General features: G+C 41.7%; 1 protein-coding gene and 1 pseudogene across 1 annotated transcript in view; both read left to right on the forward strand.

The window, feature by feature from the left end:
- Positions 1–24,430, forward strand: part of SF3B3 (splicing factor 3b subunit 3) — a 55,472-nt gene that overhangs the window by 29,234 nt on the left and 1,808 nt on the right. Inside the window, exons 11-24 of the mRNA XM_012806150.2 lie at positions 3,032–3,104; positions 8,530–8,681; positions 9,404–9,559; positions 10,366–10,521; positions 11,088–11,231; positions 13,125–13,247; positions 14,288–14,442; positions 17,737–17,911; positions 18,918–19,123; positions 19,221–19,377; positions 20,118–20,243; positions 20,596–20,808; positions 21,504–21,602; positions 22,326–22,469. Of these exons, the coding sequence (XP_012661604.1) occupies positions 3,032–3,104; positions 8,530–8,681; positions 9,404–9,559; positions 10,366–10,521; positions 11,088–11,231; positions 13,125–13,247; positions 14,288–14,442; positions 17,737–17,911; positions 18,918–19,123; positions 19,221–19,377; positions 20,118–20,243; positions 20,596–20,808; positions 21,504–21,602; positions 22,326–22,469 (2,079 nt within the window). The remainder of the gene's footprint in view (positions 1–3,031; positions 3,105–8,529; positions 8,682–9,403; positions 9,560–10,365; positions 10,522–11,087; positions 11,232–13,124; positions 13,248–14,287; positions 14,443–17,736; positions 17,912–18,917; positions 19,124–19,220; positions 19,378–20,117; positions 20,244–20,595; positions 20,809–21,503; positions 21,603–22,325; positions 22,470–24,430) is intronic.
- Positions 14,670–15,294, forward strand: LOC111725749 (annotated as a pseudogene).

Genomic DNA, 24,430 nt, shown 5'->3' on the forward strand with positions numbered 1-24,430 from the left:
TTTTTTTTTGGAGACCAAGTCTCAAGCTGTCACCTTGGGTAGAGTGCCATGGTGTCATAGCAACCTCCAACTCTTGGGCTTAAGCAATTCTCTTGCTTCAGCCTCCCAAGTAGCATTGGACTACAGGCACCCTCCATAATGCCTGGCAATTTTTTGGTTGCTTTTGTCATTGTTGTTTGGCAGCCCCAGGTTGGACTCAAACCCGTCAGCTCCGGTGTATGTGGCTGATGCCCTAGCCACTTGAGCTACAGGAGCTGAGGCTATTATTGGACCTTTTGACATTCAATTTTTTTTTTTTTTTTTTTGTAGTTTTTGGCCAGGGCTGGGTTTGAACCTCCACCTCCAGCATATGGGGCCGGTGCCCTACTCCTTTGAGCTACAGGTGCCCCTATTGACATTCAAAATTATTTTCTCAAATCCCATGTCCTTTTCTTTACAGGCCTACTGTTGATGCCTTCTATTAAGGGCCTGGCTTTGATCTTGTTAATAGTAAAATAAAATTTCCTATAACTTTTGTTTTCAGAGGTTGGGATTAGCAAACTACAGATCTCAAGAGGCTTGCTGCATATTTTTGTAAATTTGTATTAGAACACACCCAAGATGACCTTGGTTTTGAATTCTGGCTCTACCACTTAGTAGCTGCTATCAAGCTTTTATTAAGACATTATTAATCACAAATATTAATGTTAATCCATGATTATTAATATTAAAACATTAATAATGGACATCAAGTCCACTTTACATTTTCTTCTCTAAAATGGACTAATGTACTTGCCTTAAAAGGATTATGTAAATCAAATGAAGCGATGGCATATGAAGCATTTAGCTTAATATATGGCATGAAATATTTAATAAATGTTAGCTACTAATACTGCTGTTTCAGGGAATTTGAACATATTTTATCTCCCAAAATATCAGTTCACCAAATTTTCAATAAATTGGACCAAATTTACATTTGTATTTCTTAATTATTTAGTTTCTTACTATTCATTGGATTGTAATGATCATCTGACGAAAACGTAACACTTTCTGCAAAAATACGTGTAAACAAAATTTGTGTATAGCGTGAGATTAAGAGTCATCATGTTTTAGTTTCCTGCCACCTTACCCCTTCAAATCTATAAACAAATCTTTGTTGTATATAAAAATATTTTTAAATTATTGGACATGATCTTGCTCCTGTAAGTTTGTTTGTTGTACCTTTTTTTCTGGCTAAGTAGTGGTCTCAGTTGAGCAGGGTTACTATTAGTGTTACATTTGGTATAGAGTAAGTTGACATATTTTATTAATGATAATGCTCTTAAATCTTTATGTTATTATATTGGTGAATTAAGAAAAGGGGTAATGCCTTCCTTGAATAAACTTAAATTATTCCTATAAAATGTGATTGCACACTATAATACATTAAGTAATTTATTGTTTCTAGATGATTTAAATGTGTGCATATATATATATGGTTGTTTTTCTTTTTTTTTGAGACAGTCTTACTTTGTCACCCTCCATACAGTGCTGTGGCATCATACCTCACAACAACCTCAACATCTTGGGTTCAAGCTATTCTCTTGCCTCAGCTTCCCAAGTAGCTGGGACTGCAGGCACCTGCCTCAACACCCAGCTATTTTTATAGATGGGGGTCTCAGTCTAGCCCAGATTGGTCTCGAACTTGTAAGCTCGGGCAGTCCACCTGCCATGGCCTCCCAAGTGCTGGGATTTGAGGTGTGAGCACGCCCAGCCCCTAATTTAAATGTATTAATAAATTTTTTTTCAAAATTGAGACAAGAGTTTTACTTTGTTACCCTTGGTAGAGTGCCCTGGCGTCATAGCTCATAGTAACCTCAAACTTTTGGGCTCAAGCAATTCTCTTGCCTCAGCCTCCCTAGTAGCTGAGACTACAGGTACCTGCCACAATGCCCTGCTATTTTTCTTTTCTTTTATTATTATTATTATTTTTTGTTTAGTAGACCCAGGCTGGGTTCCAGCCCACCAGCCCTGGAGCATGTGGCCTGCATACAACGTAACCACTGAGTTACAGGTGCCCAGCCAAAATATATTAATAAACTTTTTATTTTAGATTGGTTCAGTATTTATAAAACAATTCTAAGAATTTAATTCAAAGTTCACATAATGCATACCTAGTTTCTCCCTCTAGATTATTTTATATTTATCTTAAGAAACTTCATGGCTTGGCGCCTGTGGCTCAAGTGGCTAAGGCGCCAGCCACATACACCTAAGGTGGTGGGTTCGAATCCAGCCTGGGCCCACCAAACAACAACGACGGCTGCAACCAAAAAAATAGCCGGGCGTTGTGGTGGGTGCCTGTGGTCCCAGCTACTTGGGAGGGTGAGGCAGGAGGCTCGCCTGAGCCCAGGAGTTGGAGGTTGCTGTGAGCTGTGATGCCATGGCACTGTACCCAGAGGAGGGAACAGCTTGAGGCTCTGTCTCAAGAAAAAAAAAGAAAGAAACTTCATTTGTCCTCAGGTTTGAGAACTTATAGAACATTTAAGATTACTGACTCTGACCTTAAAGAACCTAAAAATCTAGTAGGAAAGACAGAACAATTAGTTCCCTAAGAGGTGGTGATTGGCTTCTATGAGTGCTTACAGGAGGGAGAGCTGATACTCTGCCAAGGGGATAAAGGAATGTTTTTCCTAAAAGATGTAGCATTATATTGGTCCAGATGGGATTTGGTTTTATGGGATGCTAATTTAGATGGCTTGTTATGTTCCCAGTGGTTACCACTCTTTTTCTGAGGAGGATGCTTGCATGCCATACCCAGGGAAAGGGTATGGTTTTGGGCTGCAACATCTGTACCTTCCTAGACATTCCATGACTTTTGCTAAAGTCTGATCTGGAGGCTGCCAGTGCCTCTTAACTGTTTTGATCCTTAAGTTTTTTTCCCCACTAGATGGTTTCATCCTTTAAATCCAGCATGTAGTCTGAGCACTGCCTTTGAGACTGTGACTGTACTGCCCAGTGTAGTTATAAGCAAGTAGCCAAATTGCATGCTCACTGTATTCTCCTGTCCTATCAGGTATCGGAAATGGCTGTTTCTGAGCTACCTGGTAACCCCAATGCTGTCTGGACAGTGCGTCGACACATTGAAGGTAAGCAGCCCTTTCCCAGTAGTCAAAATGAGGGTCTGGGTGCCATTGTCATAGAAGGCTTAAGAGGTTGTATTTGTAATATTTCTTGATCACTTCATCTAGGACCAGACCAGACACATTTTCTGGCTCAACAGCATGATTTTGAGGCTCTTCTAATTAGGATGCCTTCACTTACTACTTTTTTTGCAAGTGGGTCAGGGGACATAGTGTGGCTATTCATATTTCAGTACATCAAAGTTTGAGTATCCTAGTGCTGTCAAATGTGATGTTCTTTGACCTTATATTCATAAACTGGTTCCATCTATGTAAGAGGTGTGGTGTGAGGAAATAGTGTCGCTTTTTCATTTTTCTTCAACTATGTACTCTCCTATTGTCCTGAAGTTCAAGGTGGTAGTGGTTTACAAATTGAGAGATTGACTAATTAACAAGCTAATTGACTAATTAAAGCTTGTTAATTAGTCAGTTATACTGTATGAGCTTAAGGAAAGCAGAGCTTTGATTGAGTGGAATCAGAATTTTAGCGCAAGTGGATAAGCAGGGCTAGGGGAAGGAAAGGGGAGTTTGAGTTCCTGGATGAAAAATGGTCACCTCATTGTAAACTTTTGAAAGTAATGGGAGAGTGCAGAGTTGTGCAATAGCATGGAAGTCTTGTGGTAATTGAATTGCAATCCCATAAAATAAAGTCAGTGTCATTACACCTATGATCACTGTGGTGCTGGAGGTCAGTGCTAGATCTCATTTTCCTCTTGTTTCTTTGGGAATGTGAGACTGGTGAGTAAGATCCTGGCCAGTAGGCATAGCTTTTTAAAAAAACAGCTGTAGTTCTGCCTGAAATTTAGATGTTCTGGTTGTATGAAACATGTAGGAGAAAAACCTCTATCAGGTTTTAAAACCTCTATTAGAATATGCTCTTTTGTGGATTTTGTTTTCATTGTAGGCATTAGAGTCAAATATGAATTGAGTAGAAAGGGAAAAATGAGTTAGAAAATTGGTAGGCTTATTTGAGCTGAAAAGATAATTATTAGATGATTTTTTTTTTAATGTAATATGTACATCAGGAAATTGGTCAGTGTTGATGTTCAACTTTGGCTTGGTGGCACGTTGATACTACGGCTCTTGAAAATGTTGCCTAGATTTTTTGAATTAGAAAGATTCTTTGAGGTACACGAGTATGCTCTTTTTTTTGTTTGTTTTTGTTTTTGTTTTAATACGGAACCTGTAGAACATTTATGATTATTAACTCTGACTTTAAGAAGCCTAAAGAAAAACCACCTGTCATTTTTATGAAGGAGGTAAAAAGTTGGAGGAGTTGACTTTCAAGGTAGCCTAGGGAATAGGAAGTTTCCTTGCCTCTTGAATCTTGGGCCAATGCCCATTTTCACTGATAGGTGAAATCAGAGTCTGTGGGTCTGACTGGGCTTCTTTTAGGATAAAGTTCTCTGCTTTCATCATGTAGTCATTTGAGTGCCTACCATCTACTGAGAACATGGAATCCCTGTTTCAGAGCATTTGCCATCTAAAAAAGAAAACAAGTACAAAGGGTTTTCTGAAGTGAACAGTACAAGTGTGTTGCTGGGTGGGATTAGCGGAGAGGGAATGGCCATGTATTTCATCATCAGGGAAGGCTCTTTGGAGAGAAGCATTCACTAAGTTAGTGATAGGCAGTATGTTGTATGATGGAACTTGTAGCTGAAATTTTTTCTCTTTTATTAAATATCAGAATCTAGGAAAGGACTATATTCTGGTAGATTTTACTCCTTAAATCCTATACTTTGGGCAGTTACCCACAAAAACAGGTCAGGTTCTCTCATTCTCTTTTCAGATACCCCAAGTTACTGTTGAGTGAACATTCCTCCTGTGCACACATGCTGCAGTCTTCCAGGCAAATACTAACCTTGGCTGGTACTTGGTGATGCATACTACCAATACCAAGCCTTTTTTTCTCTTCCACAGGTGGCTGGTGAAGGTGCTGATCACCACAGGTGTGTACCTACTGCTAGGGTCTTTTGTGGGGTCTTATAGTTTACCCATGGAGAGGGACCTGCACAAAATAGAGGCTGCCTTGATGGTGTCTCTCAGAGGGTAACTTTGCAGTTGTACGTTGATGTGCATAATAGTGATGCACACCCATCTGCCTGTTTAACGGGTGGTCTGATGCAGGGATCGTCTTCTCTACTTTCTCCCATAGAATTTGTAAAATTTGACTAAATTTTCTTTCATTAAGCTGAAAGGGCCGGTAGCTAGCAAACCTTAGCTTAATATTCTCCCTTGGAGTTGTATGTTCCAGGTGTACTGACTGAAAGATCAGGACCTAGGGGGAGCTTTTGAGTATATTCAGGACTTTGCTGAAACAAGAGAAGCATCAGGTACTGACTATAAAGTGACAAATATTGGAGGCTTTAGTCATCTGGATGGTGGCTCACTTTTACACTTTGGAGTGAGCCAATTATTGAGCCTTAGATCCTAAGGCAAGGGAAGTAGTAGGTAGAGTAAAGTGTTCCCCTCTCTGGGGTGCTTTAGCAGTGCTCGACAGCAGTTAGATCTTTCTGAGACCTGAAGATGCATTCTCATACCTTAATAGTTTCTTGACTGAGGTATGATGTAACAATGTTCCTTCATATGAGATCTGCAACCCCTGGAAAAGGGCAATGTGGATATTTATAGGTCTTAACTTATTTACCATGATAACATACTTTGTTAAAAGTCCAACTTTAACCTGTAGTCACCCTATGACATAAGAGTAAACTGCTGCAGGTCTTTCTCTTGTAGAATGGAAGGGGTAGAAGTTACAGTGTGCTTGGTATCCTCAGGGTGATGGATATTTTGAGAAAATTTGATATAAAGCAACTTTCAGACATCAGTGGTTGCTTTCCTGCTTATTGAGTTGTCTAGCAATTCAATTTAAGTCCACTAAGCATTTCTTTTCCTTTATATGTGAACATTTTGGGCCTTGGTCATATTCAAAATAAGGACCCAGGTACCCCTTCTTCCTTTGTTCTCCTGCATTTTCTTGGTCTATTTTCTAGACTGCTCCCTTTTGCCTCTTGACTAAAGAAAGAAGTTCAAAATCCCAGTGGGTTAGAGCCCTTTGTTAGTTGGCTTTTTAATTTGCTCTGACAGAGGTTTTAAGTTACTAGGTTTTAGTAATAACATTTCCAACATTGGAAATGATAACAGTACTCATATAATGTTAAAAATTAAGGAATTTCTGTTAATTTTTACACATCTGAAATTTCCAAGTTTGGTGTCATGTGGAGATGGATTTTGGTTATATTTTAAGCTATTGAGACATAATTTCAGGGACAATCATGTTTTTTACTCACTTTAAGATTGCAGTGCTTAGTCTTATAAAGTTGTTTTATAAGATGTCCTCAAAGCATTTGCTATACATTGATAGTTATAATGGAATAATTAGAAACTAAGTTTCTTGTCCACTTTTACTCCTTATGATTTGGAAATTGTTCTTTGTTCCTTGCTTTTCAGCCACCCCAGTATACACACACACACACATATATTATTAACTGAAATGAAAGTTTTGCAAAATAGTACTTACCCTTACTATGTGTCTGGCAATCTCATAAATTATATTTATTTCTATTATGAAGTGCTGATTGCAAACTACCAGTTGACTTTATGTATATGTCCTGCTGATGGTCAGAACACTATCATAGACCATGCCAGTGATATATCTTCACTTGACCCCTCTTCTGTAAAGAATACTGATTCTGGGCTGTGCCTGTGGCTTAGTGAGTGGGGCACTGGCCCCATATGCCGAGGGTGGCGGGTTCGAGCCCGCCCCGGCCAAACTGCAAAAAAAAAAAAAAAAAAGCTGGTCATTGTGGTGGGCGCCTGTGGTTCTAGCTACTTGGGAGGCTGAGGCAAGAGAATCGCCTAAGCCCGAGAGCTGGAGGTTACTGTGAGCTGTGATGTCACAGCACTCTACCAAGGGCGACAAAGTGAGACTCTGTCTCTAAAAAAAGAAAAAATACTGATTCTCCTGAACTAATCTAGTAACTTTCGTTTATCTGAACCTCTTTTAGGGCAGTTAGAACCCAGTATATCCTTGTGTGAGTGGACTAGACCAGTCTCCTATGGCATTGAATTCTGACAGGCTCAGACAGGCCTTAAAGCTGCTGGGAGTCAGTCCGCTGTTACAATTTAATACATTTTCTTGTTATTTCCCTTGGTTACCTGTCTTCTGGGTAAGGGGGACAGAAAATGGGGAGTTGATATAAAAATAAAATTATAAAGTAGAGAAATCAACTCTTGAAAAAATAAGCATGCCTTTGTTTAGTATTTATCAAGCTTTATGCTAAACATTGTACTGAATGTGGGGACACACACACACTTAAGCTCTTCCATGTTATAGGGTGGATATATGGAAATAGATGGCCTTCAACTATGGGATGTGTAGGAGGAACTTTGGAAGTTTCCTGTATATTTCAGATCCTCTGACCTCCTTGAGAAGCTCATTAGCGTTTATTTATCCAACTACATTTCATTATGAAAAGCAAATCCTAATAGGATTGCTTATAACCACAGGATTGTTATATTTCTAAACAGTGAAAAACCAGAGAGGTCAAGGAATAACAATATAAACAACTCCCAACTTCCTGCACCCTGCCCCATTTCCTGATTTTCTAGTGTTCTTACATCATTCCCATCGGGACTAGGGTTCTCCAATCCTAGAATGTCTTCAGTCTCATAGAGGCTTAAGTATTCTGTTTTATTTATTAGAGTTTGTGTTCTATATAAGCTTTTGGAAGAAGTTGGGATCTTTCCTGGTTATAAGGAGTATCTCTTTTGTTTTTGAGACGGAACCTCAAGCTATCCCCCTGGGTAGAGTGCCATGGCATCACAGCTCACAGCAACCTCCAACTCCTGGGCTCAAGCGAGTCTCCTGCCTCTGCCTCCCAAGTAGCTGGGACCACAGGCGCCCGCCACAACGCCTGGCCATTTTTTGGTTGTAGCCATCATTATTCTTTGGTGGGCCCGGGCTGGGGATTCGAACCCACCACCTTAGGTGTATGTGCCTGACACCTTAGCCGCTTGAGCCACAGGCGCCGAGCCAGGAGTATCTCTTAAGAATGGATTGCAGTTGACAACTAGCACAAAGGGTCTCTAGCTTGAGAAACATAAATATTCTAATATCCAAAAATTCCTCATCCCTCCGATTCCCTTGCTTTGTCCACTCTGATTTCTCCAACAATTATCTAAAGAAAATATGAAGGAAGCAGAATATGTCTGTAGACTGTTATGACCTCCACATATAATCTTTTGATCATCTGTGCTCTTTGTGTGTGTGGTGACTACACATAGAAGAAGAGCCTTGGAAGGTTTCTGAACAGAAAACTCTTAATGTTTCATTTGACTTTGTAATTCTAATGAGTTTTTACCTAACCAATTCCTTTCTTTCCTTTTTCAGATGAATTTGATGCCTACATCATTGTGTCTTTCGTGAATGCCACCCTTGTATTATCCATTGGAGAGACTGTGGAAGAAGTGACTGACTCTGGGTTCCTGGGCACCACCCCGACCTTGTCCTGCTCCCTGTTAGGAGACGATGCCTTGGTGCAGGTGAGGATTGTCAAAGGTCACTCCCCTACTCAGGTTGCTTTGTTCCTTCTTTGCCTCTCATTGTGGTATAAGCTACTGAGTTCATGTCTCTTTTTCCCCTCATCTTCCAGCAAGCCTTAGAGGAGGGAACATTTATAATAATTTTGATATATAATATCACCTCTCTGTTTGCTATTTTTCTCTTTGTTACAGAGCAGAGTCACATTACTGCTGCTTTCATCTTTGTTAAAGCTTTTTTTCGTTTTTCTTTTTTTTTGAGACAGTTTCACTTCGTCGCCTTCTGTAGAGTGCTGTGGCATCATAGTTCACAGCTTAAGCGATTCTCTTGCCTCAGCCTCCCAAGTAGCTGGACTGCAGGTGCCCACCATAACACCGAGCTATTTTTGTGTTGTTGTTATTGTTGTTTAGCAGGTCCAGGCTGGGTTCGAACCCACAGCCCCTGTGCATGTGGCAGGCACCCTAACCACTGAGCTACGAGCCCTGAACCTCTGTTAAAACTTTTTATTAATGAGTTTAGAACTTGAAGTAGACATTGCAAAACAAACTTTTAAGAAGTTGACCTTGCGTATGGCCTATTAACTCACTTTTATCACTGATTCAACTGGTGCTTCAAGATGATGGTTCCAGATCTGACAAGGATGACAGATGCAGTAAGTGTGAGGGTCATTTTGAGTGAGAAATCAAATCATTAAAGTCATATTTCCTTCCATAATTGACTCTAGGTGTATCCAGATGGCATTCGTCACATACGAGCAGATAAGAGAGTCAATGAGTGGAAGACACCCGGAAAGAAAACAATTGTGAAGTGTGCAGTGAACCAGCGGCAAGTGGTGATTGCCCTGACAGGAGGAGAGCTGGTCTACTTTGAGATGGATCCCGTATGTTACTTTATTCACTATGAGACTTAATGTGTAGAGTACAGAGGTAGAGATGGGAGTCATAGCTCAGGCATTTAGATTATAGTCACAAGAAAGAGAATCAGGAAATTCAAGTGTCCATAAGTCAATCTGGCCCTTTATGGACAGGGTAAGAGAGTTAAGTTGCCATCTAATTGGAGTCATGAAATGCCTTCTTAGTAGTAAAATGAAATACTTGCTGCATCTGTACGTAACCCTCTACTTTTTATACAAATATAGGGTGACCATAAAGTTTGTGTGCAATTTAAAATAGCCAGCTATTTCTAAGCCAACCTCTTTTGCAGGAATAGACAGGTATTTTAAATTACACATGAATTTTATGGCCACCCTGTATTTGGTGTAGATTTAATTTCTGTAATTAGAGTTCATTTCATAAAATTACTTTTGCTCTTCTGTATGGAAGAGTAATATGGCTATTCTTACTTTCAGAAAGTCTCTAGTGTGGCTTTTATAATCTCATTGTACTTTGTCTGATTATCATGTTTGATCAGTATTCTCATGAAGAGATAAGCAGTTTTATCTATTTCCATTTCCTGCAAAAGAGGTTGGCTTAGAAAATTGTGGCACATTGATCTTGTCAAAAGATCTCTTGATTCTCTTCTTGGTGGGAGACATTGATTTTGTTTGCGGTTAGCCTATACATTCAGTCTTGGGAACTCAGAGAAATTTTTGTCCTGCCCTTTCTGGGCCCAGGTTTTGGGGGTGAATTGAAGCATCTAGACCCATCACTTTGTAGTTTTGACTGTTTGCTGTCTTTACTCCTATAGTCAGGGCAGCTGAATGAATACACAGAGCGGAAAGAGATGTCAGCAGATGTGGTGTGCATGAGTCTGGCCAATGTGCCCCCTGGAGAGCAGCGATCTCGCTTCCTGGCTGTGGGGCTGGTGGACAACACTGTTAGAATCATCTCTCTGGATCCCTCAGTGAGTGACAGCCTTAACTTCAAGTATCTTCTGATTGGAGCCCAAGTACCTGGCCCACTCCTGATGTCCATCTCTGGGATCAGTTGGGCTGGACCTAGAAATCTATATCTGCTTTTTCTCTTGATTATATCATAGCAGCATATCTCAGGCAGTTAGTCTACTGCAGTGGTTTAAAAATGTTGATCAGAGACTACTTAAATGTTTCTTCGGCTTAAGCCTTAACCCCCTTTTGTAGTTATAAACCAGAAAACTTAAGACTATTTGCCTAAAAATAAACTGACTTGCTCCAGAGCTATCTACGTGACTTTTAGGGGAGGTGTCCTTTATATGTTTACTTTTACCTTTATCCACTTTGACAAAAAGACGAAAGCATGATCCTCCCAAAGCTTATTCTGAGACTGAGTTTAATAACTGACTATCCTCTTAAAACTCGCTCCTGGAGTGATCTCTATACATAAGAAAGCACTTCTTCAGTCATAGGATTTAAATTTCTCTGGGTATATGTCTTCTAAAATTGGTGATTTTTAAAAAAATGTTCTTATTTCTCCCCCTCCCCCGCTCCCCAGGACTGTTTGCAACCTCTGAGCATGCAGGCTCTTCCAGCCCAGCCTGAGTCCTTATGTATTGTGGAAATGGGTGGGACTGAGAAGCAGGATGAACTGGGTGAGAGGGGCTCAATCGGCTTCCTTTACCTGAATATTGGGTTACAGGTAAGAGTTCCAGTAGGTGTCATCCTCTCCTTTGTTTGATAAAGGCATTTTCTATGCCTCTGGTTCTAGATCCCACCTTACGAAAAGTGAGCAATGCTGCTCTGGGTTCTACTTCTCTTAGCTCTTAAATAAAAAAAATTTTAAAAAATGCAGAAGTATTTGCATGAAGAATTTTCACTTATAAAATGCTTCACAGTCACTGCTATATATAGGTCAGAACTAGATGGGGTCCTCAAGGGTCACCTGTAGTTCCCACAGTTCATTTCAGCTTTTGAATATATTACAGTACATAATTGGCTCCATTAGTAATAAAGGACCCTCAATATACCCTGTTGTTAAAGAAGCTGAGTTCTTCATGCCATGGAAAGCAGAAACCTGAGATCATGTTGGGGTTCTTGATCATATAATTTTTCCCCCCTTAATGATTATTTATTCAAACATCTAAATCAAGTATCCTCAAACTACGGCCCACTGGCAACATATAGCCCACCTAGGACATTTATCCGGCCCACTGGGTGTTTTTGCCGCCTCTGCCTGTCCTGCTTAGTAGCTGACTCGTCTCAGGGCCCGCAGTCTGGCCCTCCAAAGCACTGAGGCCAGTGCTTTGGAGGCCCCTGTTTATTTTTATTTATTTATTTTTGAGATAGCTCCTCAAGCTGTCCACCTGGGTAGAGGGCTGTAGCATCACAGCTCACAGCAACCTCCAACTTCTGGGCTCAAGTGAGTCTCCTGCCTCAGCCTCCCAAGTAGCTGGAACCCCCACAGGCGCCCACCACAACGCCCAGCTATTTTTTGGTTGCAGCTGTCATTGTCTTTGGCGGGTGTGGGCTGGATTCGAACCTGCTACCTTAGCCACTTGAGCCACAGGCGCCGAGCCAACTATAGATCTTTTCAAAAATAAATTTATTGATTGACTGAGACAGAGTTTCACTCTGCTGTAGGTAGATAGAGCGCTATGGCATCATATCTCATAGCAACCTCAAACTCCTGGGCTTGAACAGTCTTCTTGCCTCAACCTCCCAAGTAGCTAGGACTACAGGTACCTCGCACAATGCCTGGCTATTTTTTTTTCTATAGTTGCCATTGTTGTCTAGCTGCCCCGGGCCAGGTTCCAACCTGCCAGCCTCGGTAGTTGTGGCTGGCGCTGTATCACTGTGCTACTGGCACCAGGCCTAGTTTTTCTATTTTTTTTTTTTTTTTTTTAGAGATAGAGTCTCACTCTATCACCCTTGGTAGAGTGCCGTGGTGTCACACAGCTCACGGCAACCTCCAACTTCTGGGCTTAGGCTATTCTCTTGCCTCAGCCTCTTGAGTAGCTTGGGACTACAGGTACCTGCCACAACACCCGGCTATTTTTTTGTTGCAATTTGGCCAGGTCTGGGTTTGAACCCGCCACCCTTGGTATATGGGGCTGGCACCCTACCCACTGAGCCACAGGTGCCACCCTAGTTTTTCTATTTTTGATAGAGACAGGGTCTTGCTCTTGGTCGGGCTGGTCTCCTGAGCTCAAGCAATCTACCAGTCTTGGCCTCCTGGAGTGTTGATTACAGGCATAAGCCAGCATACCAGGAAAACTATCTCAAAATTTAAAATTGTAAAGAAGAGTTTGCTGTACATGGTGAAAAAAGTAATTTATAGGGTGTATAGTGAAAAATAAGTATGTTTTACTATGTTACTTCATATTAACTGTTTAATAACTATTTGAACAAATAAATGATTTAGTGAGAAAATGAATGAATAGCTCTCTGATTATTAGAGTCCTTTTTAAACCACCAAGTCTTTTCTTTCTGTTTGCTCTGATTTGCTGTATAAAATAGCCAAGGGAGAGGTCCTATCATAGCTGATAAGCTTCCATGATGAGTAGGCTTCAGTTGCTTCTCTCTTTTTGATTAGAATGGTGTGCTGCTGAGGACAGTTCTGGACCCTGTCACTGGAGATCTGTCTGACACCCGCACTCGATACCTGGGGTCCCGTCCTGTGAAACTCTTCCGTGTCCGCATGCAAGGCCAGGAGGCGGTAAGTAATGGAATGGGGGAGCTAGCACATTTGGATGTTAGTTGTACTGAGTGAGAAATCTCTTTATTGTAAGCTTTACTTTAACTAATTCGCCAGCATTTAGTTCATGACTTGATATCTGTCATGTGGGAAATCTTGAATTCCTTAATCCAGAGTTTCCTGACTGGGGTTCCATGGAACTGTGCCGTGATTTGCTTATAGGTAGGTTGGATCATCTGTCCCTTCAGCCCTCTGGCTCTGCAGATAGGCCTGGAGGGTAGCTAGAAACTTCATATCTAGGGGACCACTATCTATGAGTAATCTTGTTGGATTTATCCCAGTCTCACATATTAATGTCATGGACACAATATATTCACCTAATTTGAAAACAGTTGGGAAATATTGTATCCTTCATAGTTAGGAATAATATTAGTGTTATTGGATGCTGGTAAGATCATTCCATGTTAGCTCATTTAATTTTTGCAGCTGTCTAGTCTTGTGATAGTTTTTCCATTTTATTTTATTTTACTTTTTATTTATTTATTTATCATTCTTTTTTAGACAGAGTCTCAAGCTGTCACTCTGGGTAAAATGCCATGGCATCACAGCTCACAGCAACCTCAAACTCTTGGACTTTTAAGCAATTCTCTTGCCTCAGCCTCTCAAGTAGCTGGGACTACAGGTGCCCACCATAAAGCCTTGCTATTTTTTGGTTGTAGTTGTCATTGTTGTTACCCGGGCTGGATTCGAACCTGCCAGATCTGGTGTATGTGGCTGGTATCCAGCCGCTTGAGCTATAGGTGCCAAGCTAGTATTTCCATTTTATAGTCATGGACACAGGGTCAGGAAGATCAAGTGATTGGTCTTGGTCATATAGCTATGTTTTTAGCATATACCAAGCCATACTGCCTTTTTTCCAGGCCTCTTTTTCTTAAGATAGCCTATTAGGTTTATAGAATATTTTGGAATATTCTGCAGACTGAAATTTAGTGGTAGGGTGTTTGATCAATATACCGTGTTTGAATTTCCAAGCTAATTTGAGATTTTTTTTTTCTCCTCAGGTATTGGCCATGTCAAGCCGCTCATGGTTGAGCTATTCTTACCAATCTCGCTTCCATCTCACCCCTCTGTCTTACGAGACCCTGGAATTTGCATCTGGTTTTGCCTCGGAACAGTGTCCTGAGGGCATTGTAGCTATCTCCACTAACACCTTGAGGTGAGTGTGTTTCATGTTTGAAGCTCAGCAGAAAGCCTTTCTGCCACGAGCTCAGACTGTTTGATACCAGTGTTAGAAGACGTTGTCAAGATATGGCAGAGAGGTGACAGTTGCTGGAGGTCCTGGCCCGGGAGCTTAGGAACGAGCGGGGACCTGCAGTGCAGCAGTGGGGCTAAGCAGCTACTCTCTGGCAGCATGCCCCAAGCCTAGGCACCAGATCTTGGCAAGGGCACGGACCCGGGGCCAGTGCTCCTGAACCAGCGAGAAGCTGAGCTGCTCCAGATGAGAGGAGGAGAGTGGGGCGAGGGCGGAGTGGCCGTGTGCCTGGGTAGTCATCTACTGCTGCCCATGCCTCCCAGTCCCCCAGGAGTCCAGCCCTGTGAGTGCAGGCGGTCGGGAGTTGTGGGCCAGCGACTTTGGGGGTAATGCTGGCTCACTTTTGAGTGACCTGGGGAGAGTGAAAAAAACCCCAAATGGAGAACTTTTCTATCAGGACCTACAGCCCCAGTGGCCTGGACAACAGACCCCTGTTTGGGGAGATGTTAGCCAAGGATCGACTCATCAATTTAGTTGTTGGCAGCTTAACATCTTTATTGATTCTAGTAACTCTGATCAGTGCTTTGGTTTTCTTTCAAGTACCTCCAAAACCATTGAATGTATTTTTTGGCTGTCTACATCTCTTTGAGTAGTATTACTGCCTTCATACTTATCTACTGGTATCAGCAAAGAGACTTAGAACCAAAATTTAGAAAACCTATTATCATGTTTTCTATCATCATGTTATGTATATGTACAAACTTATACTTCCATGATGTGGGAAAGTGAGGCTGCCCAGGAGAAATACTTACCAGGACTCTTCAATTTGACAAAATAGAGAATAATTGTTGGATAAAGTATGCTGAAGAAATCTACAGAAGTCTGATACATGATTTTCATGTTAATTATAAATCTGAATTCCTTTTTACAAGGAAGATATATAGATCATTTTGCTTTTCCTTTAAGAGCTGATGCTGCACTTAAAATATTACAACTTTCACTTTTGAAATTAAAATTTTTTATTATATAACAATCTTGCATTTTAAGACATATATTCTTTTATTTCTGTTAAACTGAATATACAGTTGTTCCCCAGGCAACCAACTTTTGCTTATAAGTATAATTAAATTCCACTTTAACAAAACACAGATGGTGAAAAGACAACTTTGTGAAGATCTAATTATAATAATAAAATAATTTATACACAAATTAAAGATATGGCAGAGAGCCAGCTCTTTACCATAAGACTCATGTGTTGAAATTGAAACCTTTATTTGGCTCAGGATTTCAGTACTTGGGAGCCAAGTTTCGATGTTTGGAGTTTTATAGTCTGTTGATACTTTTAATACTTAGCAGCATAATCCAGTCGTTTTGAGATTTGAGTTTTTGGTTTGTTTCTTTGAGTCGGAGTCTTGCTGTGTCCTCTAGGTTAGAGTACAGTGGCGTGATCATAACTCACTGCAGCTTCAAATTACTGGGCTCCAGTTACCCTCTTGCCTCAGCTTTCCAAGCAGCTGGTACTACAGGCACCCACCACTGAACCCAGCTAATTTTCCTATTTTTAGTAGAAACAGTGGTTTGCTCAGGCTGGTCGCAAACTCCTGACCTCAAGCCATCTTTCTACTTTTGAAGGGCGACTAGTTCTGTCTCAATTGACAGTGTTAGGCTTTTTAATAGCACTGCAGTGAAAAAACTAGTCCATCATTCTACACATGTGTGAATAAATCTCTAGGTTAAATTCTTAGAAGTGGAGTTACTGGGAGAAAGGATATATTCCACATTTAGAAGATTATACTTACTTGCCTATCATTTTTTCTTCCTTGACTCAGGTTCCATATGTTAAATCTGAAATCCTATGTTTTGTTTTGTTTCTTTTCTTTTTTGTTTTTTTAACCAAAATGTTGCTGGCTAGCTTTTAATTATGTTTAGCTTATAAGCTTTTATGAGTGTGATCAACCAGATAAAGATAGGGGCTATTTCTGTACACTTAACTGTGGAAACTCAAATTTTAGGTTTTTCTTTTTTTTTTTTTTGAGACAGAGCCTCAAGCTGTCCCCCTGGGTAGAGTGCCCTGGCGTCACAGCTCACAGCAATCTCTAGCTTCTGGGCTCAAGTGAGTCTCCTGCTGCCACCTCCCAAGTAGCTGGGATTACAGGCGCCCGCCACAATGCCTGGCTATTTTTTGGTTGCAGCCATCATTGTTTAGCAGGCCCGGGCTGGATTCGAACCCACCAGCTCAGATGTATGTGGCTGGCGCCTTAGCTGTTTGAGCCACAGGTGCCAAGCCTAGGTTTTCTTTTGGAGTGAAATAGGCTCTGAGTTGCAGAAATTCTCATTATTTTTCCCCTGTATTCCTCTGTTCAGTCTTGGCTGCCAGAGTCAGCAGGTGCAAAGAACACTTTTTCTTGCATCTGTAGTGGAACCCTTAGTGGTAGACAGTAACTGCTCCAGCTCTGTCAGGTGGATTCAGTCCTTGTGTTCCTCATTTTTAACCATTTTTCAGGTTTGGGGCTCAATGCATTGTTGGCTCCACATCTTTTTTTAATTCCAGGGTTTTGTTTGGTATTTCAGGTCTGGTATCATCTATCTTATTTTCTTTGTAAGTTTTTAACCTTTTAATGTACAGAATATTCAAATTGCAAATAAAACTGCCCATGATTAGAACTCAAGTAACTGTATTTCTAAGAGTACTGGATTCTGCTCATTTTTGCATAGTTTTGCTCAAGTGTGCGTTTTGGTGTCCCATTTGACAGAAGTTGTGGGTCTCCATTTGCTATCTCTTGCATTGTCACAGATTTCCTAAAGCTCAGGTGATTTTCCTTTAGAAGGGCATCCACCTTGTTATATGAAACATGATCAGTACAAATACCATATACACATACTCAGGAAATTGGGGTGCTTTATAATAAATTTGGGTTGTTCTTTATTTCAGAGTTTGTTAGTAATAATCAAGAGGAAATTCTAACTTTCACCCTTACTTACCATTAGAGTGATAAAAGAAAAAAATTCTTTGATGACCGTAATAAGTTTCTCTGGCCAAAAAACCAAAATTGCCATGAATAATGGTGCGGTATTGGCTGAAGGTGGGGGCCTTTTCTGTAGTATATCATGTCTCCCGTGCAGCATCTAGATTGGAGCTAGTTCCACATTGCCTAGTTGCCAACACTAGTATCAGGGATTGATGTGTTTTTGCCGTGGCTGTACTGATTTCTAGGTCCTCAGTGAGTGACCTGTTGACTCCCTTTCCTTTTGTCACAGGATTTTGGCTTTGGAGAAGCTAGGTGCTGTCTTCAATCAAGTAGCCTTTCCACTGCAGTACACACCCAGGAAATTTGTCATCCATCCTGAGAGTAACAACCTTATCATCATTGAAACAGACCACAATGCCTACACTGAGGCCACAAAAGCTCAGAGAAAGCAGCAGATGGCAGAGGTAATGAGACTGACATTCAGGGGTTCACTTAAAAGGTGTGTGAAATGGTGTTGAAAAGTTTTAATCCCTGTAAGTTTTTATCATATAGAGACACAGCCTTACTTCATTGCCCTCGGTAGAGTGTCGTGGCATCACAGCTCGCGGCAACCTCCAACTCCTAGGCTTAGGCGATTCTCTTGCCTCAGCCTCCCAAGTAGCTGGGACTACAGGCGCCCGTCACAACGCCCAGCTATTTTTTTGTTATTGTTGTTGTTGCAGTTTGGCTGGCTGGGGCTGGGTTCAACCCGGCCACCCTTGGTATATGGGGCCGGTGCCCTACCCACTGAGCCACAGGTGCCACCCTATTCTTTGTTATTTTTAAAGATCTAGGCTCTTTAGTTTCTTTAAGGACCTGCCAAGTACTTCGATTTAGGTTTTCGTGTGACCCAGGACTAATACACTGACCTAGGTTTCTTCAGAATTGAGCTTTTTCTCTGGAATAGAGGTCTTCATTCCTTGAGCTTCTAAAATAGACTGTGTTATACATTTCCTGTGATTTAGGCCCAAACGGGATGGCTTTCATATTCCCTACAATACCAGCTCTTGCCAAAAATCATTTCCCAGCAAAACTGGATAGCCACAACTATATAAAACTGTATCTAGTCTGAAAGAGAGGAGACAAGTAGTATTGGCAAGGGAAATTAGATAGGTTAGGTAGAAAAATACAGTTTCATTCTTATGTTCTCAAACTTTTGGTCCAGTATTTGGACCAATGTTCAAAGCCAATGATCTTTTTGGCATTTTCTGCTAATACGTAACTGGCAATATCTGGTTTTCCCTTTCATGATTTTCTCACTTCTCCTTCTGTACACCTTTTTCTTTAATCTTTATTTTGGCAAGTCCTGGTTTTGGAGGACAGACTTTGCTACTTTATATGTCATGAATTCCCCCTGGTGTGTTCTTGCTACTTACTCCACTCATACTCAGCCCCTACCTCTGAACTCACGGCCTTGCTTTTTTAATTTAGGAAATGGTGGAAGCGGCAGGAGAGGATGAGCGGGAGCTGGCTGCAGAGATGGCAGCAGCATTCCTCAATGAAAACCTTCCTGAATCCATTTTTGGAGCTCCCAAGGCTGGCAGTGGGCAGTGGGCCTCTGTGATACGTGTGATGAATCCTATTCAGGGGAACACGCTGGACCTTGTCCAGCTGGAGCAGAATGAGGCAGCTTTTAGGTGAGGAACCTGAGACAATTCAGGCTTTGGTGGACTAGGACAGGAGCTGTCTGGGTCTTGATTAATGCCTGACTTTTGCTGCTTTCTCTGTATATAGTGTGGCCGTGTGCAGGTTCTCCAACACTGGTGAAGAGTGGTATGTGCTGGTAGGCGTGGCCAAGGACCTGATACTGAACCCCCGATCTGTGGCAGGGGGTTTTGTCTATACGTACAAGCTTGTGAACAATGGGGAAAAACTGGAGTTTTTGCACAAGGTAGGAATCAGCCAGTGGTTCTCCTGGATCTTAGGAAAACCCACTTTTCCTTGAGTTAGGGGTCAGATTTTCTGGGGTCCCACTCTTTGATTCTAATCCACCTCTTGGCAGCACATGGAAAATGCTGGGCCCTCTATACTTCAGCAACCTTCTCAGTGCCTGAGAGTCGCACAGAAAGCCTGTGTGTCAACCACCCATGATGGTGAAATAGATGCATACTGAAATTGCCCCTTATTTGCTGTCTTAACTAAGTAGGCAGCAATTTGTGACCAAAATTCAGCAGTTTAAAGAAATATATTTTCTGGGCAGGAACTGTTTAATGGGTTCACAATTTCAATTTGGGAAGACAGAAAAGTTCTGGAGATGATGGTAGTAGTTACATAACTTAATGCCACTGAAGTATGTACTTAAAATGATTAAAATGGTAACCTTTATGTTATATATTATGTTCATTGTTATTCTGTGGTGCCATTTTAACCAAGCACAGGTTCTGGGGTAGCATTCATCAGGTACCAGAACTTATTTTCATTTGTGGCATTGATCTACTTGCTGGGTGAAATGAAGCGTGTGGTTCCTATTTACCCAAGTACCCTGTATTGTCAAGGCTGCTATATTTGTGGCTTATCTCTTATTGTCTTCCTGACAGGTCCTATAGGAGAAGGCACTCTTAGACGGAGGGGTTTGGACCGGTATATGGCTCTGTGTTTTGATAGCTGTGTCACCCATTTTTCCTTTCATAGACTCCAGTGGAAGAGGTCCCTGCTGCCATTGCCCCATTCCAGGGGAGGGTGTTGATTGGTGTGGGAAAGCTTCTGCGTGTCTATGACTTGGGGAAGAAGAAGTTACTCCGAAAGTGTGAGAATAAGGTAAATGTGCTGGTTTTGGGGCTAGGATCTAGCTGTTGGGATAAGGGGAGGCATTGGAGTGGTGGTGGACACTGATTTTTAAAATTATGTGTCTTTATTGGGACTGTGCTGTAGTCTTCCAATTCCAGCTTCAGAATTAGGCCTTTGAGTTTTGAGAAGAATAGGAGCAGAAATATCTTGTTTCTTGACTTCTTCAAACTCAGGCCAGCCTTCTGTCCTGCTTGTTTGTATAAGCTCTTTTTCCCACCTTCTGGGGCTTCATTGCTCACTACTGTTCTGCAGAACTTGCATGTCAGTCATCCTGTGGTTTCTGAACTCCAGTCACCCCTATTACTATCCTTGTTTTTCCCAGCATATTGCCAATTATATCTCTGGGATCCAGACTATCGGGCACAGGGTAATTGTCTCTGACGTACAAGAAAGTTTCATTTGGGTTCGCTACAAGCGGAATGAGAACCAGCTCATCATCTTTGCTGATGACACCTACCCCCGATGGGTCACTACAGCCAGCCTCCTCGACTATGACACTGTGGCTGGGGCAGACAAGTTTGGAAACATATGTGTGGTGAGTTGATATTTACTTGGGTTAAATAAAAAAAAAAAAGCTGGGTTAGTTTGTTCACCTTGGGTAAAGCTGAGGACCTAACTTACTTTACAGGAAGTAAAAATGGGTGAAAAATTTAATCCTACTAAGGCTGTTTTTAAAAAATATGTTCTTCCTACCACTCTGGGAAGCCAAGGCAGGTGGATTGCCTGAGCCAGAGTGAGACCCTGTCTCTAAAAATAGCCGGGCATTTTGGCAGGCACCTGTAGTCCTAGCTACTTTGGAGGCTGAGACAAGAGAATCGCTTGAGCTCAAGAGTTTGAGGTTGTTGTGAGTGATGACGCCACAGCACTCTACTAGGGGCAACAAAGTGAGATTCTGTCTCCAAAATAAAAGTTCTTCTAGCCCCTTTCTTTGTTTGCCTCCCTCTTCCCTATGGAACTTGATTTAGTAATAATTTCATGTTATGCTAGAACTTTGGCTTATCTTTTTAAGCCCAGTTAGACTTCTCTTGTCTATGTTCTGTGGTTTGTTTTTGCTCTTGGTTAGGACCTTTGCTCAGTGAGGATTCTGTTGAGTTTCTCACTCCTCACACATGGCTCCTGCCCACCAGAGCAGGCAGGAAACTTGGCTTGCTTGCAGGGACCTGAGGCAGACATGTTGCTTGGTGGGCTGATACAGGACTCAGCACTGTGATTTGTGTCACTTCCTTGTAGGTGAGGCTCCCACCTAACACCAATGATGAAGTGGATGAGGATCCGACAGGAAACAAAGCCCTGTGGGACCGAGGCTTACTCAATGGGGCCTCACAGAAGGTAAGATTACAGAAAGACCCAGGGAAGGCATTGGTTAGTACCTTTCCTATTGCCCTTACTTAAGAAATGGTTTGTAGCTGGTTATTCCCAGTGCACAGACTAGAGTCTGCTGTGCATGGTTCTTTCTTCTCAGAAGTCCCCAGGCTGATAATACATAGCCTGTAATGGATGAATGCTGGGTTTGACGTCAGACGACTAAATCACTGTCCTTTTTTTATGCCCCTGTAAAGTAGAAATTTTTCTGAGATTTTATTAATCAGTATAAAAATCTTTTTGGAGAGTAGTTGAGTTCCTTAGATTAGTTGATTTTAAGTTTCGTTTCCAGTACCAACCAGCTTGTCTCTAAAGTGGGCTTCCTCTGCTGTAGGCATATACCTCTTCAATGGAGCATCTGTGGACTTCTGAAAATAGAGCTGTTTTAGAGGGCAAGCCTAGTGATTGTTGTTATTTTATTGTTCAATTTCCTGTGGTTTTATAGTTTTTTATTGCAGACTTGATAAGTTAACAAAAAAGTTTTAGGTTATAATTGTTCATGAGAAATGATCGAACTTCCTATTTGTATGGTATTAATCTTTAAGTAAATGATGAGAGAAGTTTAGGTATTTTTAGATTTTAGTAATTTCTGGATTTTGGTAGATGGTGAAAGGTGCCTTTGGGGGCACTGCTTGTTCTTGGGAATCCGGAACAGGCACACAAAGTTACTAGTCTGTTTTTGACTTGCAGGCAGAGGTGATCATGAACTATCACGTTGGGGAGACAGTGCTATCGTTACAGAAGACCACGTTGATCCCTGGAGGCTCCGAGTCACTTGTTTATACCACCTTGTCCGGAGGAATTGGCATCCTTGTCCCATTCACATCCCACGAGGTAAGGCTCACACATTGGTCTGGCCTTGGCTTTCCTAAGGTTGTTTTTTGGTGCCGAATCTGCCTAACAGTGCAAATGCATTTGACTTCACTTGTAACTAGGAGTGTTCTGGAAATTAGACGGTAACAGACATGCCTGTGGTGATAGGAATTGATTTTCCACCCTGGGAAGGCTGTTCTGTACTAGAATTTGGTTCGACTATGATGTGGGTATAAGGCTATCTTGAGCCCCAGAACTGAATTCCATAGACTAGGTAGGAAGAGATGATGTCTTTTGGTTAAGGTGACCAGATTTTAACATTGGTAAAGCGAGACACCATTGGGGGAGGAGGGGGGGGTGGGGCCTGGCAACAATGCAAACTTTGATAAACAGTTCTGGATAATCAGTTCTCAACAATTATTTGTTATTATTAAAGTTTAACATTATAAAATTAACAAAAATAAAACTCATATCCTGGCGAAATAGTCACATGGCAGCCGAAAACCATATATTCCCTTCCTGTTCTCTCGTGTTCCCTAGCTTGTTGTGCATTCTTTCCCCCCAAATCGGGACTTTTTAATTAATTTATTTGTTTTTTAAATGTTTAATTAATTACTTTGCTGTTTTTGGCTGGGGCTGGGTTTGAACCTGCCACCTCCGGCATATGGGGCCAGTACCCTACTCCTTTGAGCCATAGGCACTGCCCAATTGGGACTTTTTTAAAATGCCGCAGGACATGGGACAAATTGTTAAAAATTGGGACTGTCCCGCCAAAAGCCGGATGTCTGGTCACCTTATTCTAGAGAGATGGGGGCTACTTGTTTGTTCCAGAGTTTGGCTCCTTCTGAGCTAATTGTCCTTGCCTAGAAGCAAGGGAGAAAGCCAGTGTAGAGACCTTGCCCAGGAGGGGAGTAGGGAGTTACATTAACCTTTTCATTCCCAAATAGAGTTACATTAACCTTTTCAGCAGCCAAAAACAGTATATTTCCTTCCCATTCTCCTGCTGTTCCCTAGCTTGTCATGCATTCTTTCCAAAAATCAAGACTTTTTAAAAATGCCACGGGACAAATTGTTAAAAAGCGGGAAGTTTAGTCACGTTACTTTTGGTGCACCTGTTGCCTTATGGAATCACGTCTAGTATTGACCAAGTTTGATATGTTTCCCAGTCAAGGAAACTGGGATTAGAAATCTTACCTCACAGCTCAGTGCCTGTAGCTCAGCACCTAGTATGCCAAACACATACACCAGGGATGGCAGGTTTGAACCTGGCCCAGGGCCTGCCAAACAACAATGACAACTACAACAACACAACAACAAAATAGGCGGACATTGTGGTGGGTGCCTGTGGTTCCAGCTACTTGGGAGGCAGAGGCAAGAAAATCTCTTAAGCCCAAGAGTTTGAAGTTGGTGTGAGCTGTGATGCTACAGCATTCTACCGAGGGCTACACAGTAAGACTCTGTCTTCAAAAAAAAAAGATACCTTACCTCACATACCACTCTTTATTCTTTATAGATGGCATTCTCTCTTGAACTACAAACACAATTAGATCTCACCTTTTGTATTTTTTTTAAAGATATAGTTTCACTCTGCTGCCCAAGTTAGAGTGCCATTGCATCAGCCTAGCTCACAGCATCCTCACACTGCTGGGTTCAAGAGATCCTCTTTAGCCTTCTGAATACCTGAGACGATAGGCGCCCTTCACAGCACCCAGCTATTTTTTATTTTATTTTATTTTTAGTAGAGATGGGGTTTATCTCAAACTACTAAACTATGATTATCAGAAGAGTAAACAAGACTGGGCATGGTGGCTCACACTTACATTCTAGCACACTGGGAGGCCAAGATAGGAGAATCCCTTGAGATCAGAAGTTTGAAACCAGCCTCATCAAGAGTAAAACCCCGGCTCGGCGCCTGTGGCTCAAGCGGCTAAGGCGCCAGCCACATACACCTAAGGTGGCGGGTTCGAATCCCCAGCCCGGGC

The sequence above is a fragment of the Otolemur garnettii genome, unplaced genomic scaffold (genome assembly GCF_000181295.1).
Source record: "Otolemur garnettii isolate 467f Iridium unplaced genomic scaffold, OtoGar3 scaffold00047, whole genome shotgun sequence".
In the NCBI taxonomy this organism is placed as follows: Eukaryota; Metazoa; Chordata; class Mammalia; order Primates; family Galagidae; genus Otolemur; species Otolemur garnettii.